This window comes from Hemitrygon akajei, chromosome 19 (genome assembly GCF_048418815.1).
Source record: "Hemitrygon akajei chromosome 19, sHemAka1.3, whole genome shotgun sequence".
NCBI classification, from domain to species: Eukaryota; Metazoa; Chordata; class Chondrichthyes; order Myliobatiformes; family Dasyatidae; genus Hemitrygon; species Hemitrygon akajei.
This window is the reverse complement of record NC_133142.1, coordinates 68081880-68099305: the sequence shown is the minus strand read 5'-3', so window position 1 is coordinate 68099305 and position 17426 is coordinate 68081880. Positions and strand designations below refer to the sequence as shown.

Here is a 17426-nt window from a genome sequence, read left to right as displayed (position 1 = left end):
CATGTTGCAAAGAGGCAATGAATCATGAACTTTTAGTTCTGCACAGGTGCCTTAGGCCCACAATATGACCCTTTCTTTCATTTCAGATTTCTAAGGGATGTAGCTTTTCCTTTAACTATAAGTGATAACCATTCGTAACCAAATTTCTCATGAATATTTAGTTTTAATTGTAGAAGTTAGGACAATTCCTGTACCAACCAGCTGGCAGGAGTATTCATGGACATTTTCAACCTCTCACTGCTATGGACGGAAGTCCCCACTTGCCTCAAAAAGGCAACAATTATACCAGTGCCTAAGAAGAATAATGTGAGCTGCCTTAATGACCAATAGCACACACATTGACAGTGATGAAATGCTTTGAGAGGTTGGTCATGACTAGATTGAACTCCTACCTCAGCAAGGACCTGGACCCATTCTAATTTGCCAATTGCCACAATAGGTCAATGGCAGATATAATCACAATGGCTCTCCACACGGCTTTAGACCACCTGGACAACACAAACACCTACGTCAGGATGCTGTTCATCGACTATAGCTCAGCTTTTAACACCATGATACCCACAATCCTGATTGAGAAGTTGCAGAACCTGGGCCACTGTACCTCCTCCTGCAATTGGATCCTCGACTTCCTAACCGGGAGACCACAGTCTGTGTGGATTGGTGATACTATCTCCTCCTTGCTGACGATCAACACTAGTGCACCTCAGGGGTGTGTGCTTAACCCACCGCTCTACTCTCTCTATACTCATGACTGTGTGGCTAGGCATAGCTCAAACACCATCTATATATTTCCTGACAATGTATCCATTGTTGGTAGAATCTTAGGTGGTGACGAGAAGGTGTACAGGAATGCGATATGCCAACTAGTGGAATGGTGCCGCAGCAACAACCTAGCACTCAATGTCAGTAAGATGAAAGAGCTGATTGTGGACTTCAGGAAGGGTAAGACAAAGGAACACATACCAATCCTCATAGAGGGATCAGAAGTGGAGAGAGTGAGCAGCTTCAAGTTCCTGGGTGTCAAGATCTCTGAGGACATTATTAAAGGATCTATTGCTCCACATGGCTTCAGCGATTTTCAGAACATTTTTAATTAGACAGTAGTACTACTGATGAACGTATTTCTCCTAGAACTAGATTTAGAAACATACACGTTTTCTTTTAAAGTGAAGCTTGTGTTTTAATAAAGTTGCTCTGTGGTCTCACTTACCTCAAGGAGAGAGTTGTTTACAGATGCAACTTCATCAATATGAAGATCATATCCTAGTCTGGATGAAACAAGTGTATGTGCAGTTAGCTCATCATACAAAATGTAACTATTGTTCCTGGTGATGTGGTTTTCAAGATCACTCCATGACAAGGTCTAGACACAATAAGAAATCAGTAAATGTTAACCTTGCATGAAACATTCTGCATTACAATGAACTGCAATTGTCAAGATGGCTCAGTTTTTAATAGTGTTGAACCAGCAGGTTGTAGGCCAAAGGAGTGCTTGGATCGAAATAGCACATTTAAAATAATAAAGGTCATGTTTAAGTGTGAAAGATCTTGTAAATGATCGTGGCTGCTTGAATTTCATGCTTCCTCTGAACATCTCTCAACTCCAAGCCACAGATCAGTGTGACAGTCTGTCCTTTCAATGCAGTATAATTTGTTCTTAATTTGTTTTTCTTGTGAATGTTTTATTTCTAATGCTAGGTTTCTATACATTATACCTGTACATACATGACAATAAATTTAACTTTGAAATTGTTCCTGATTCCTAATTTCTGTAAAATTGCTTTTTCCCTATAGAACAAAGATGTGATGAGATGCAGATGAGATTCAACTATTAAAAGAAACTATCGCCAATGTTCTTGGTAACACACATTGTAGCCTATTGATTTAAGGTGCTTTAACCAACTTACTAGCTAAGGAACCCAATTTCATGTCATTATTTGTGATATTTGATTTGTTTTAAGCAGGAAGAAAACTTTAGGAAAAACCATACATTATACCTCACTTTCTTCAAGGCCAGAGTCTACTGGAATAAACAATGTTTCATTAGTTGTCTCATCTGACAGAAATGCTAGGAATTTGCTTCCATTTTCATTCGCTTCGGCATAGTCCAGCAATTTCTAATGAGAGACAACAAATAATAATGTGTACAGTTGACCACAACAAAAACTTTGCAAATAAGGTTACAGAAGAACAATACTTACTGAATAAAAGATTGAAAAATTGGTGTGACTGGAGATCACATTCATTAGGTTCCCATTGCAGGAATAGCCGTCACCTACAAAGCCTTCTTTACATACACACTGAATATCTAGGGAGTAATGTAACAGAGAAAAAAAGGCTAAAAGTTGGCCATAAATATTCTCAAATATACTTGGATGCTCTACCTTTGGGAAAAAATGGTAAATTCATTCAAACGATACATTGAACTTGGTGCTTACCTTGCTTTCTAAAGCAGTAAGCATCCCATAATTCACTGAGATTTGCCCTCACACCATAATCAAAGACCCCAATGGTGCCATAACCACAGTTTGGGTTTAAGTGGGTTATGGGATACCCTGCTTTCATGTTAGCCATCCATCCAATTACACAGCGGTGATAGCCAAACTGTCAAAATAAATCAAGGGAAGAAAAAAAAATTGGTTAAGCAATTCTGTTTGGTTGCAAGGCACTAGCATTTTTCCACCTGTTTACTATTAAAGATCAATAGACCTTAGTGTTGGTACCAATTAACTGCAACAGTTCTTTCACATTTTACAGTCAACTTGAAGGTATTAAGTTTTAGCGTTTCATTAGTAATAATTCAGTGAATTATAAGTTGTATAAAGCCATCAATGGCCATAAAGGAACTGAAGTAAGTTGTCATTTCAGTTGAAATTTGCATAAAGCCTTCTGAAATATTTTTGTGTCAATGCTTTTAAAAATACATTTTTATCATATTGCACATTTGTCTATTATGTGAAATTCCTGTGATAATTCTGTACATGATAAGGACATGTGACCTTATGCAGTCCTGAGTTGGTCTGTAGTCTAGTGTAGTATTTTTTCTATGTTTTTTTTACGTAGTTCAATCTAGTTTTTGTACTGTGTAATGTAACACCATGGTCCTGAAAAAACGTTGTCTCATTTTCACTATGTACTGTACCAGCAGTTATGGTCAAAATGACAATAAAAAAGTGACTTGTCTTGACTTGACTTGACTTGACTTGAATGCATTTGTGTTTGTGACTCAGAGGCAGATTTATATCCAGCATGTTGTAGCTTGGTTAGAAAGTAAAATGTGAGTCACTAAAATGCAATGGAAACATACTGAATGAATTCCAGAAGAAACAACTGGACATAACACATCACTGGCAAAAGATAAGATCTATAAGGAAGTTAAGATTTAGCAGATGATTTTCTGGACTGGCTTAGATTACCCAAAAAGAAATCCTCAAAATGTTAATACCCTTTCTGTCAACTACAGATGCTGCCCTGCCTGCTGAATTTTCAGGCTGTTAATCATAATTTGGCAAAGTTGAAGATAAGTAGATTTTAAAAGGCAAAAATAGGAACACAAGAGAGTACAAAGGAGGTTTGTGATAAAATAGGAGCCTAAAATGACTAAAAGAAGTTATCAGTTCAAAGTGAATGATGATGACAATAAGGATAGATAAAGGAAAAGACAGATTTTACATAGAAATATTGCCTTTTTTTAATAGAATTGCTCAGCTGAAAGGGAAGGTGATCATTTTTCAAGCAATTTACATACCCAAATTAATTTATCTCTAATTGTTTTAAGTAATTGCTTTAACTGGTTCATTAAAACTATAACCTGTAATAATTTTTGAACATTAGTGAATATCAGAGGTGTACAAAGTCCCATGTGATGTCATACTGCAAATTAAAGAAAAACACACAGCTATAGATTGAAAATTGCTGGAAGACAGGAAACAGCGTAGGAACAAATGAAGCTAGTAAGTAGACTAGAGTTTAGGAGACTGAGAGGGGTCTTGTGAAGGACTTGTATGAACACTGCCTTCCCAGCCCTAACCCCTGCAATAGAATCAACTGGTGACCACCTTCTTTAAGGACAAACAATGAAGAATAAAATGACTCATGAGGCTTCTGGAAAACCATCACTCATTTTCTAATGGGCGCCCAGTTGAGATTCCAACGGAGATCTAAACACACACATGAGCAAGTGCAGTAACTGGGGCAAACAAACCCGCAGAATGAAAAGTGATTTAAAGCGCACACACTCACACTGATCTCTGTGGAATACTTTGTAGACATTTACCTGCTGAGCAGTAGCAAGCTGGTCAAAACTTGCCAAAGTGGCACCTTCCGCATTGCAGGCAGCAGCTGCATCATCAAAGGTAAACTTGTACTTCCCGAAGGGTGATTGCAAATGGAACACCCCAGCCGTTTTATCTGAAAAAATGAACAGAAGAGACTACTCACGAGGAAATCTGCAGATGCTGGAAATTCAAACAACACACACAAAATGCTGGTGGAACACAGCAGGCCAGGCAGCATCTATAGGGAGAAGCGCTGTCGACGTTTCGGGCTGAGACCCTTCGTCAGGACTCACCAAAAGGAAAGATAGTAAGAGATTTGAAAGTAGTGGGGGGAGGGGGAGACTACTGATTATTTTGCAAAATGACATTGCTATCACTTCCAATACTTAATTATGAACAATTATTGCTATCATTTTCAATAAGATGATCAGAGGCATTATTTGTGTGGATAGTTAGAGGCTTTTTCCCAGGGCTGAAAGGTTTAACACAAGAAGATGCAGGTTTATGGTGCCTCAGAGAGTGGTGAGTGCGTGGAATGGGCTGCCGGCAACAGTGGTGGAGGTGGATACGATAGGGTCTTTTAAGAGACTTTTAGATAGGTACATGGAGCTTAGAAAAATAGAGGGCTATAGGTAAGCCTAGTAATTTCTAAGGTAGGGACATGTTCAGCACAACTTTGTGGGCCGAAGGGTCTGTATTGTGCTGTAGGTTTTCTATGTTTTTCTATCTAATACTTAATTATGCCACACATGAGGCTGCGTATCAAGTTAAGAGCCCATGGTATTACAGGAAAGTTACTAACATGGTTGGAGCATTGGCTGATTGGTAGGAGGCAGTGATTGGGAATAAAAGGATCCTTTTCAGTGACTAGTGGTGTTCCACAGGGGTCAGTGTAGGAACCACTTCTTTTTCTGATTTACATGATGGAACGGGTGGCTTTGTTGCCAAGTTTGCAGATAAGAAGATTGGGGGAGGGGCAGGAAGTGTTGAGGAAGCAGGTAGGATGCAGAAGGACTTAGACAGATTAGGAGAATGGGCAAGAAAGTAGCAAATGAAATACAATGTTGGAAAATGCATGGTCATGCACTTTGGTAGTAGCAATAAATGTGTGGACTATTTTCTAAACAGGGAGTAAATCCAGAAATCCGAGTTGCAGAGAGACTTGGGAGTCCTTGTGCAGAACACTGTAAAAGTTAACTTGCAGGTTGAGTCAGTGGTGAGGAAGACAAATGCAATGTTAGCATTCATTTCAAGAGGTCAAGAATACAAGAGCAAGGATGTGATGCTGAGGCTTTATAAGGCACTGGTGAGGCCTCACCGTGAGTGTTGTAAACAGTTTTGGGCCCCTCATCTTATAACAGATGTGCTGGCATTGGAGAGGGTCCAGAGGAGCCTCTGTGTGCATGCTGCCTGTTACAGCCGCTCTGACTAGTTTTCTTACTTTTCTAACTTAAGTTATTTGTTTATTTTTTTTCTTTCACGGTAACACGTCAAAGCTGCACCCTCTCTAACATGCTGGTGGAGAGAGTTTTATTCTGGTTTTTAGCACTGGAAATATTTACATTCGGACATTTCTCATTGCGGCATGGTCGCATTGTTTATTCCAGGGACCAGCTGATCGCCGGTTTAGCGGACAGAGCGGCGGATACCCCTGCTGAAATCCAGAGGAAAACACACAGAGGATGCAGAGGGGGATCAAAGAGGCGAGGGAAGAGGACTGGGTCGAGACAGCAGAGACTTATGGAGAAGAGGAGCTATAAGCCGTGTCTCCCCTCTGTAATTATGGGCAATGTGAGATCGCTGGGTAATAAAATGGACGAGTTGGCAGCACTAGCCAGGAGTCAGAGGACTTTTCGGGAGAGCAGTGTTATGTGTTTTACTGAAACGTGGCTGCATGAGGAGATACCCGACCAAAACGTTTCCTTCGAGGGCTTCCAGACCGTTCGGGCCGATCGGAATTGCACTGAGAGTGGTAAGCGTAAAGGAAGGGGGCTTGCTGTTCTGGTTAACAACAGAAACCAGAGGGACCTGAAAGCCAAGATCAGGGAGGCTAAAGACAGGTATAGGAGGAACCTTGAGTGGAAACTCCAGCAGAACAACATGAGAGAGGTCTGGAGTGAGATGAGGACCATCACTGGGTTCTGGCAAACTAGCAACAGAAGAGCTGAAGGCAGTGTGGACAGGGCCAACTAACTTAACCTGTTCTTCAACAGATTTGACACTGTGGCCTCTGCCCATCCCACACATGATTCATCTGTTGTCGGCCCCCAACCAACACATACTCCACTCTCCCCTCCTCACGGCCCCCCACCCTGCTCTCGTGACTACACCCCTCCCTCACCTGAAACCACCACGGTGGGCTTCACAGCTGAACAGGTGAGAAAACAGCTGAAACGTCTCCACCTAGGCAAGGCTGTAGGCCTGGATGGTATCAGCCCCTGGGTGCTCAAAGCCTGTGACCCCCAGCTATGTGGAGTACTTCACCATGTCTTCAACCTGAGCCTGAGTCTCCAGAGGGTTCCTGTGCTGTGGAAGACGTCCTGCCTCATTCCTGTACCGAAGACGCCGCGCCCCAGTGGCTCCAATGACTACAGACCGGTGGCATTGACCTTCCACATCATGAAGACCCGGGAGAGACTTGTTCTAGAGCAGCTCCGGCCTATGGTTAGGCCACACTTAGACCCCCTCCAGTTCACCTATCAGCCCTGACTAGGAGTTGAGGATGCCATCGTCTACCTGCTGAACCGTGTCTACGTCCACCTGGACAAGCCGGCGAGCACTGTGAGGGTCATGTTTTTTGACTTCTCCAGTGCGTTCAACACAATCCACCCGGTTCTGCTGGGTGAGAAGCTGACAGTGATGCAGGTGGATGCTTCCCTGGTGTCATGGATTATTGATTACCTGACTGGCAGACCACAGTACGTGCGCTTGCAATACTGTGTGTCAGACAGAGTGGTCAGCAGCACTGGGGCTCCACAGGGGACTGTCCTGTCTCCCTTTCTCTTCACAAACTACACCTTGGACTTCAACTACTGCACAGAGTCTTGCCATCTCCAGAAGTTTTCTGATGACTCTGCCATAGTTGGATGCATCAGCAAGGGAGATGAGTTGGAGTACAGGGTGACGGTGGGAAACTTTGTCACATGGTGCGAGCAGAATCATCTGCAGCTTAATGTGAAAAAGACTAAGGAGCTGGTGGTGGACCTGAGGAGGGCTAAGGCACTGGTGACCCCTGTTTCCATCCAAGGGGTCAGTGTGGACATAGTGGAGGATTACAAATACCTGGGGATACGAATGGACAATAAACTGGACTGGTCAAAGAACACTGAGGCTGTCTACAAGAAGGGTCAGAGCCGTCTCTATTTCCTGAGGAGACTGAGGTCCTTTAACATCTGCCGGACGATGCTGAGGATGTTCTATGAGTCTGTGGTAGCCAGTGCTATCATGTTTGCTGTTGTGTGCTGGGGCAGCAGGCTGAGGGTAGAAGACACCAACAGAATCAACAAACTCATTCGTAAGGCCAGTGATGTTGTGGGGGTGGAACTGGACTCTCTGACAGTGGTGTCTGAAAAGAGGATGCTGTCCAAGTTGCATGCCATCTTGGACAATGTCTCTCATCCACTCCATAATGTACTGGTTAGGCACAGGAGTACATTCAGCCAGAGACTCATTCCACTGAGATGAAACACTGAGCGTCATAGGAAGTCATTCCTGCCCGTGGCCATCAAACTTTACAACTCCTCCCTCGGAGTGTCAGACACCCTGAGCCAATAGGCTGGTCCTGGACTTATTTCCACTTGGCATGATTAACTTATTATTATTTAATTATTTATGGTTTTATATTGCTATATTTCTTCACTATTCTTGGTTGGTGCGGCTGTAACGAAACCCAATTTCCCTTGGGATCAATAAAGTATGTCTGTCTGTCTGTCTGTGGAGGTTCACAAGGATGAGTCCAGGAATGAAAGTGTTGTCATACTAGGAATGTTTGATAGCTTTGCGCTGTATGTGCTGGAATTCAGGAGGATAGGAGGGATCTCATCGAAACCTTTTGAATGTTGAAAGGCCGAGACAGAGTAGATGTAGAAAGGATGTTTCCCATGGTGGGAGAGTCTAGGACAAGAGGGCACAGCTTCAGGATAGAGGGGCGTCCATTTAAAACAGAGATGCGGAGAAGTTTCTTTAGCCAAAGGGTGGTGAATTTATGGAATTTGTTACCGATGCAGCTGTGGAGGCCAGGTCGTTGGGTGTATTTAAAACTGAGATTGATAGGTTCTTGATTGGACATGGCATCAAAGGTCATGGGGAAAAGGCTGGGAACTGGGGTTGAGGAGGAGAGAGAAAAAAGGATCAGCCATGATTGAATGGTGGAGCAGACTCGATGGGCCAAATGGCCTAATTCTACTCCTATGTCTTATGGTCTTATGGTCTAATTCCTTAAAACATCTGAAGAGAAGTGTGGTACAAATGTAAGTCAATTCAATACAAACACAGAAAACTGTTGGATTCAACATGTGTTATCTTTGGTTGGTTCTGTGAGATCCAAAAGCTTACTGCTATACCACTAAAGTGGTTTTCGTTCAGTAGAGACACAGCTTTGATGGCAGGCATGGCTGGGCCACCCCAAATTCTGCCCTCAGCATGCAATTTATGAATGGATCACTGAACCAGTTGGTCAGCTGTAGCGAAAGGTAGTGTGTAATATCTTTGCTAAACTTATTCCTCTGCAGTGGATGGGAAAATTAGGCTGTCTCTATTCCACATCAACTATCCCAGTTAAACTATGGTAGCTTAATAATTATATCAGTACAATTAATAACAACATAAAAGCATAGACATTAAAATAGAGTTAAGAGTAACAATGATGGCTCCTCCAGTTTACTCCATCATTAAATAAGACCATTACTTTTCCACATATCTTCCAAGCCTCAGGGAGAAAATTGCATTCTATGTAAAGAACACTACATGTTACTGTATTTTGTTTGCTGTCTCTTCAAGTTACATTAAAATTGTTAAGCTTAATTTGCCATGTACATTAAGCACTCGTTGCATTAATTTAATATTATGTTAACTTACAGGATGTTTGTTATGTACTGCACTACAGCTGAAAAGCCATTTATGAACTCTGCATGTATGTTTATGACAATAAACAAACACAAACTTAAAATTTCTCCTCATTCCTCTTGAATGGCGAGACATGTGTCCTGAGCACCCATCCCTCTCACCTATGAAGTTCAGTGATTGTGGGTCGATGTTCATCCTCCCTCTCATGGGAGAGTTGTTTCATTCATATGGATGTATGCTAGTCATTGAGCCTTTTACCACAGACCCACCTCTGGGTGGGAGAGCTGAGCAGCAAGCAGCTTCCTTCCCATCCAGCCGGTGAAAGAGTCTGCAGGATCCAGCAACCATTGCTCATCGCTGCTACTGGCCCAGGCTTCCCACACCACACCGATCTGGAGCGGCTTGAACCCACACCACTGTGCAGAGCAACCGCAGTCTGTCCACGCTCTCTCTCACAGGCAGTGGTCACTCCACACTGATACGGTGACTCGTTGAGCAGTTTGCAGCCCACACTAGTGTAAGTCTGTGAAGGTTCTCAGTCACCCAGATCATTGTATCTAAAGCAGTAGTGAATCAAGGCAACTGGACTTGCTGTGTTGCCTAGAAGACATTTCACCACTCATCCGAGAGGCTTCTTCAGCACAACAGTTCACACCGCCATTCATGCAAAGTTAAGACTCATGACCCTCTCATTACCTCTACGACTCCTAATGCCCCTCATGTGATTGCCATGCATTTAAACAACTCACAGAGTTATAAACTGGAAAACTACCCACCATAGATCAGAACTGAAGGAGCTTCTCAGATGAGTGGCGAAATGTCTTCCGGACAACACAGCAAGTACTATTGCCTTGATTTAATACTGCTTGACACAGTAGTCTATGTTTTAAAGTATAGGGGTCTGTACCTGCATGCTTCAGAGTGCAGGACCAGCGTATTATTGCCAATCTGCACTCCATGAGCTGTACCAAGTTGGGTACCCCTAATTTGGATAAGTGCAGCTCTCACAAGGTTCAAACATTTCTTCACTGATATCCATCCAACAACTTTGTGTGTCTGTTACTGAAGCACAGCCGATATTGAATGTATCTACCACAAGATATGTTCTAGCAACTTGAGGAATGCTTCCTCAACAAATACATTTGCAGTATGTGCCCTCATGAGCACGAGGGAACTAGATACAATGGACATGATTAACAGAATGTTCTCTTCTAAGTTAAAGATTAGCTTTATTTGTACATCAAAACATATGGTGAAATGGGCTGTATGAATTCACAGCCAACAGCCTGTGGATGTGCCCGGAGTTTCTTGTCATGCTTCCAGCACTGACGTGGCATGTCCACAACTTTCTAACACAAATCCAAACATCTTTGGAATGTGGGTGGGGGAGGATTCTGGAGGTACCCACACAGTCACACGGAAAACGTATAAACTCCACACAGACAGTGGTGGGAGTTGAACCCGTACCAATTTTACAGCTAGTGCTGTAAAGCGATGAGCTAACCACTATGCCACCCTGTTGTGGAGATTTCCTACCTTTATCATCACTTCCACCCAAATCTATTACAGGACAATGGGAGTGTCTTCATGGACTGAAGTATTTCAAAAGGCAACTTCCCACTTTTTCAAGGTCAATTAGTGATGCACAGTATATTTTTTATGCATTCGCAGTTGCTGGTTTGACCAATGTTTATTGATCAACACTAATTGTTCATCAGAATGTAATGTGGATCAATCTTCTTCCACCCCTTCCAGCTCTGGAGTGAAGTTACTTTCAGTACTAGAAGAGTGGATTCTGACCCATCACTGACAAAAGAATGGCTCTACATGTCCAGGACAGGATTGCAGGTGACTGGAGACAGTAACATGTCTACGTTCCTGTTGCCCTTTTACTTCCAGATGATAAGAGGTGAAAGTTTTAGAAATTGATGTCACAACCACTGAATGAATAAATAAATCATTCATTTTGCAAGCTGCTGTTGAACCACAATTAGGATCATTAAAGCAAAATCTCACCAGTATTGACACAAATAAAATAACTTTCTGGTGGTTGGTGGAAAATCCAAAGAACTCAGAGACATGGTAGTCATCACCTCACTCTGTAACTGGATCCTCAACTTCCGGACTAATAGACCATGTTTGATAAGGATAAGCACTATCACTTCCACCGTGATTATTCTCAGAACTAATGTATCACAAGGCTGCATCCTCAGCCCCCTGCTCTACGTTTTGGACTCTCATGAGCCGGTGGTCCAACTCCATCTCTGAGTATACAGATGATTTCACGTAGATGGCCGTATATCAAATGAGTATAGGAAGGAGATAGAGAGTTTGGTGTCAACACAACCTTTTCCTCAAGGTCAGCAAAACTAAAGAGCCAATCATTGACTTCAGGACGGGGGGACAGTGCACATACTCTATTCTACATCAGTGGTGCTGAGCTTGGGAATGTAGACAGCTTCAAGATTCAAGGAGTGGAGTGTCATCAAAACTCTGCCATAGTCTATTCACATAGATGCCATATAACCATATAACAATTACAGCACGGAAACAAGCCATCTCGGCCCTTCTAGTCCATGCCAAACGCTTACTCTCACCTAGTCCCACTGACCCGTACTCAGGCCTTAACCCTCCATTCCTTTCCTGTCTATATACCTACCCAATCTTACTTTAAATGACAATATCGAACCTGCCTCTACCACTTCTCCTGGAAGCTCGTTCCACAGCTACCACTCTCTGAGTAAAGAAATTCCCCCTCGTGTTACCCTTAAACTTTTGCCCCCGACTCTCAACTCATGTCCTCTTGTTTGAATCTCCCCTACTCTCAATAGCAAAAGCCTATCCATGTCCACTCTATCTATCCCCCTCATAATTTTAAATACCTCTATCAAGTCCCCCCTCAACCTTCTACACTCCAAAGAATAAAGACCTAACTTGTTCAATCTTTCCCTGTAACTTAGGTGCTGAAACCCAGGTAACATTCTAGTAAATCTTCTCTGTACTCTCTCTATTTTGTTGACATCTTTCCTATAATTCGGTGACCAGAACTGTACACAATACTCCAAATTCAGCCTTACCAATGCCTTGTACAATTTTAACATTACATCCCAACTCCTATACTCAATGCTCTGATTTATAAAGGCCAACATACCAAAAGCTTTCTTCACCACCCTATCCACATGAGATTCCACCTTCAGGGAACTCTGCACCATTATTCCTAGATCACTCTGTTCTACTGCATTCTTCAATGCCCTACCATTTACCATGTATGTCCTATTTGGATTATTCCTACCAAAATGTAGAATCTCACACTTATCAGCATTAAACTCCATCTGCCATTGTTCAGCCCACTCTTCTAACTGGCCTAAATCTCTCTGCAAGCTTTGAAAACCTACTTCATCATCCACAACGCTACCTATCTTAGTATCATCTGCATACTAACTAATCCAATTTACCACCCCATCATCCAGATCATTAATGACAAACAACATTGGACCCAGTACAGATCTCTGAGGCACACCACTTGTCACCGGCCTCCAACCTGACAAACAGTTATCCACCACTACTCTCTGGCATCTCCCATCCAGCCACTGTTGAATCCATTTTACTACTTCAATATTAATACCTAACGATTGAACCTTCCAAACTAACCTTCTGTGCGAAACCTTGACAAAGGCCTTACTGAAGTCCATAAAGAAATGCCATGAAAAGAAAGCTCCCCAATGCCTCTACTTCTTCAGGAGGTTAAAAGAATTTGGCACGACTCCTTTGATCCTTGCCAATCTTATCAATGCACTATAAAAGCAGCCTGTTTGGATGTAGCACAGCTTGGTATGGCAATTGCTCTGCCTGTGAACTCAAGAAACCACAGAGAGTTTTCAACACAACTCAGCACATATAGAAACAGCTTCCCTTCCATGGACTCTCTATACTTCTTGCTGCTTCAGTAAAGCAACCAGCATAATCAAAAACTCCACCACCTGGGGCATTCTCCCTTTTCATTCTTCCCATCAAACAGAAGATACAAAAGCCACCAGGCATGCACCCCTCAGGTTTACCCAGTTGTTATAAGGCTATTGAATGGTTCCTTCGTGCAATAAAATGGACTCTTGACCTCATAACCTACCTTTTTATGACCTTGCACCTTATTGTCTACCTACAATTTCTCTGTAACTATTACACATTTTTCTGTACTTTATATTATTTTACCCTGCACTACTTCGATGCACTGATCTGAATGAACAATTTTACCTCAATACCTTTTCAACTTAACAGTAATAGAACCATAGAACACTACAGTACAGTACAGGCCCTTCAGCCCTCCATGTTGTGCTGACCCATATAATCCTTAAAAGAAGTACTAAACCCACACTACCCCATAATCCTCCATTTTTCTTTCATCCATGTGCCTGTCCAAGAGGCTCTTAAATACCCCTAATGTTTTAGCCTCCACCACCATCCCTGGCAAGTTATTCCAGGCACTCACAACCCTCTGTGTAAAAAACTTACCCCTTATGTCTCCCCTAAACTTCCCTCCCTTAATTTTGTACATATGCCCTCTGGTATTTGCTATTGGTGCCCTGGGAAACAGGTACTGACTATCCACCCTATCTATGCCTCTCATAATCTTGTAGACCTCTATCAAGTCCCCTCTCATCCTTCTATGCTCCAAAGAGAAAAGTCCCAGCTCTGCTAACCTTGCTTCATATGACTTGTTCTCCAAACCAGGCAACATCCTGGTAAATCTCCTCTGCACCCTCTCCATAGCTTCCACATCCTTCCTATAATGAGGTGACCAGAATTGAACACAATACTCTTCAGTGCGGTCTCACCAGAGATTTGTAGAGTTGCAACAACCAATTGCAACAACCAGAATAAACCAATTCTAATTACAAGTAACTTCTTCATCAAAGAAAACTGAAAAATAAATGATGTGTTATGAAGCACCAAAATTCTCACCTTGGAAGTGAAGATTTTTACAGAATGCATTACGATGGCAAAGACTATCCATCTCGATGCAATGATCTACGGGATGCTTCACATCTAACAGACACTGAATGCCATCTCCTTGGAATCCTTCTTTACATTCACACCTTCGTTTGTTCTGTAACAGAAGTAGTTTTTGGGGAAAAAGTCATGAACCAACTAATTTCATAAACATTAAATATGGAAGCATTCAGAAATTTTTAAAAAATTGTCAACATTGTGTGTAGGTGCTCAAATTAAGAAAAAAAAAGCATTACCTTAAGAGCTCAAACTACAGTACTGTGCAAAAGTCTTGTACACATAAAAAGTAGCCCCCCACAGATGTTTTCATGTTTTATTACTTTACAACATACAATCACAATGGATCAGTGTCCAAAAAAAGCCAGATTAAATCCACTATGATTCAATGTTGTAAAATAATAAGACATGAAAACATCCGGGGAGGGGGTGGAAAATACTGACTGTAGATAACTAGGGTGAGTCAGACTTTCGCACAGGACTGTATCTACCAAATGTTAACAAAAACTTAAGACTGACAGATACTGCTGTTTCAAGGGGACATAAAGAGGGGATGGAGACCTTTATCCTTCCATCATGTGCTTCAAATCAAATTAAAATTAACCACTGCAGGAAATCATATAAAAATCAGCTTACTGTTCTGTGAGAATGTCTTGGGGACTATATACTTTTGCACAGTACTGTATATGTAGATCAAATTCTTATGTTCTAAATTTAAAAAGCTGCTAATTTGGTAGATATTAAATACAGCAATAAATGAATAACTTCAGAAAATTAAAACAAAATCACAAAATATATGCATTATAGTAAATGAGAGAACCTCAGTAACCACCACCCAACATCCCAGGTGAGATACAGCCTCTCCCCACTAAATTGTAGATGGTCCATTTCTGTACAACGCCCCAGCTAAGGGCATGGATTTGTTCCAGGCACAGCAGTTGGAAATAGGAATTTGCACCACGTTCTAGCAGAACTTTGCTGTCAATAACACAAGTCTCTCTACATGATGCTATAATAATCCTTTGAGCATTGATTTCAGTGCTCTTCTTCCTGAGAATGCACCATGGACCCTCAGTAAAGCACGAGGACACTGTAAGCAACACTAATACTTTTTCTATGTTAGTAAATTAAATTTAACCCAAGAATTTCAGTTTGAGACAGATGTAGAAGTAAGCAGTACTAATCAGATGGTGTACTAATAAAAACATGGCTGATACTTTGTTTGCAATTTGACTGTATCAGTTTAAAAAAGTTACACAACTGAACTTGTAAGAAATTTGTTATTTTCTTCCATGGTTAAGGAGACAAGCTATCACACTTGTTTGCACCTACTGGACCAACGAAGAAACATATTGCATGCTCATGGCACCCCCCATTTCTGCCATCGAGACACTTGTCCTTGGGGGTGCAGACGGTGCCATCTCCCTCGTAGTCTGGCTGACAGGTACAGGTGATGTTAGTTTCTTCTTGAGTGCAGACAGCATGGTGATGGCAGCCTCCATTATTGTCCTTGCAACGGTCAACCACTACAACATTACAACATCACAAAATCAACTCAGTGCCTAAGCTTTACAAAGAGCATAAATTTAATTATAAAGATTAATCTTATGGCATGACTTATAACTTTCACAGTTCCATTAAAATTTTTCTTTTAAATATATGTACTAACAGGTAACATCCTGAATCAAATCTGGGCTCTCTGTGAAACCTTCATACATTCAAACATCAACTGAATCCATTTTAATTAAGATATATACATTTTAGAATTCTAGCATTTATTTACTGCATCACAGGGCCCAGGAATCTCAACAAAACACAACTCAAAAATTCTAGAAAACTATAAATTTGACATTATTTTTGTAATGCTTAATGGTTATGTCATGAATGGTTAGTTAATGATCTGAATTTGAATCTACCTGTGCATTTTCTTCCATCGCCTTCATAGTATGGATTACACTCACAATTGTTGTCTCTTCTGCAAACAGCATTCCTATCACACGTTGGGAAACATGATGGGACTGCATCTAGAGTTAAATAATCAGGAAAGAATTACATTAATGTTCTAGGTTTGCAGCATTTATGACATCTAGAATATGGAATATTCTTTAATCCATCAGTAAATAGCAGTTTATAATCTCCCAATCAATGGAAATAATCTCTACTAAAGCTGATGCTTTCTGTGCTCATGTACAGTACATGTACGCATCACATACACACAGAGAGATACACATCTACACACACACTCACACTCACACTCACACTCACACTCACACTCACACTCACACTCACACTCACACTCACACTCACACTCACACTCACACTCACACTCACACACACTCACACTCACACTCACACACACACACACACACACACACACACACACACACACACACACACACACACACACACACACACACACACACACACACACACACACACACACACACACACACACACACTTACTTACACTTGTTTTTTCCATTCACCCCTTATGGGTGCTATGTATGTTTCCCTCAATCTCGGGTCCTCTACCAGAAGCCTGGAGCTTGAGGATCTGGCACAGTATCCTTGCTGTTTCTAGTAGTGCACTGCTGTTCTGGACTGAGATCTCAGATGTTGTTCCTGGGGTTTGTTGGAGCCACTCCCAGTCCAAGTGTCACAGCCCCAAGTGCTCCTTACTCTGACCTTTCTATCTGCTCTTTCAAGCACTGGTATTTCTCCAGCTTCTTGTATTCTTTCTTCCTGATGCTACTGTCATTTAGAATTGCCACATCTATTATTATTGCTTTCTTTTTTCCTTGTCCGGTGTTACTATGTCTGGTTGGTTGGCTAATATCTTCTTATCAATCTGTATTTGGAAGACCCGCAGCACTTTCCGTCTGTCATATTCCACTACCTTCTTGGGTGTTTCCCATTTGGTCTGGGGAGTGCCCAATCCATACTCAGTGCAGATGTTCCTGTACACAATTCCTGAAATTTGGTTGTGCCATTCAGTGTATGCCGTCCCTGCCTGCATCTTGCACCCTGCTACTGTGTGCTGGATGGTTTCAGGGGATTCCTTGCAGCCTGCATCTTGAGTCT

At 41.9% G+C, this 17426-nt stretch overlaps 1 protein-coding gene across 2 annotated transcripts in view; it reads right to left on the bottom strand.

Annotated features, from left to right (window-relative positions):
- The window catches only part of stab1 (stabilin 1), a 347363-nt gene that overhangs the window by 22495 nt on the left and 307442 nt on the right, over nucleotides 1-17426 (bottom strand). For both annotated transcript variants that reach the window (XM_073072696.1, XM_073072697.1), the window contains 8 exons: nucleotides 16262-16369; nucleotides 15678-15871; nucleotides 14301-14445; nucleotides 4277-4410; nucleotides 2439-2604; nucleotides 2202-2308; nucleotides 1998-2117; nucleotides 1211-1363 (listed from right to left, as the gene is read on the bottom strand). In XM_073072696.1, the coding sequence (XP_072928797.1) occupies nucleotides 1211-1363; nucleotides 1998-2117; nucleotides 2202-2308; nucleotides 2439-2604; nucleotides 4277-4410; nucleotides 14301-14445; nucleotides 15678-15871; nucleotides 16262-16369 (1127 nt within the window). The remainder of the gene's footprint in view (nucleotides 1-1210; nucleotides 1364-1997; nucleotides 2118-2201; nucleotides 2309-2438; nucleotides 2605-4276; nucleotides 4411-14300; nucleotides 14446-15677; nucleotides 15872-16261; nucleotides 16370-17426) is intronic.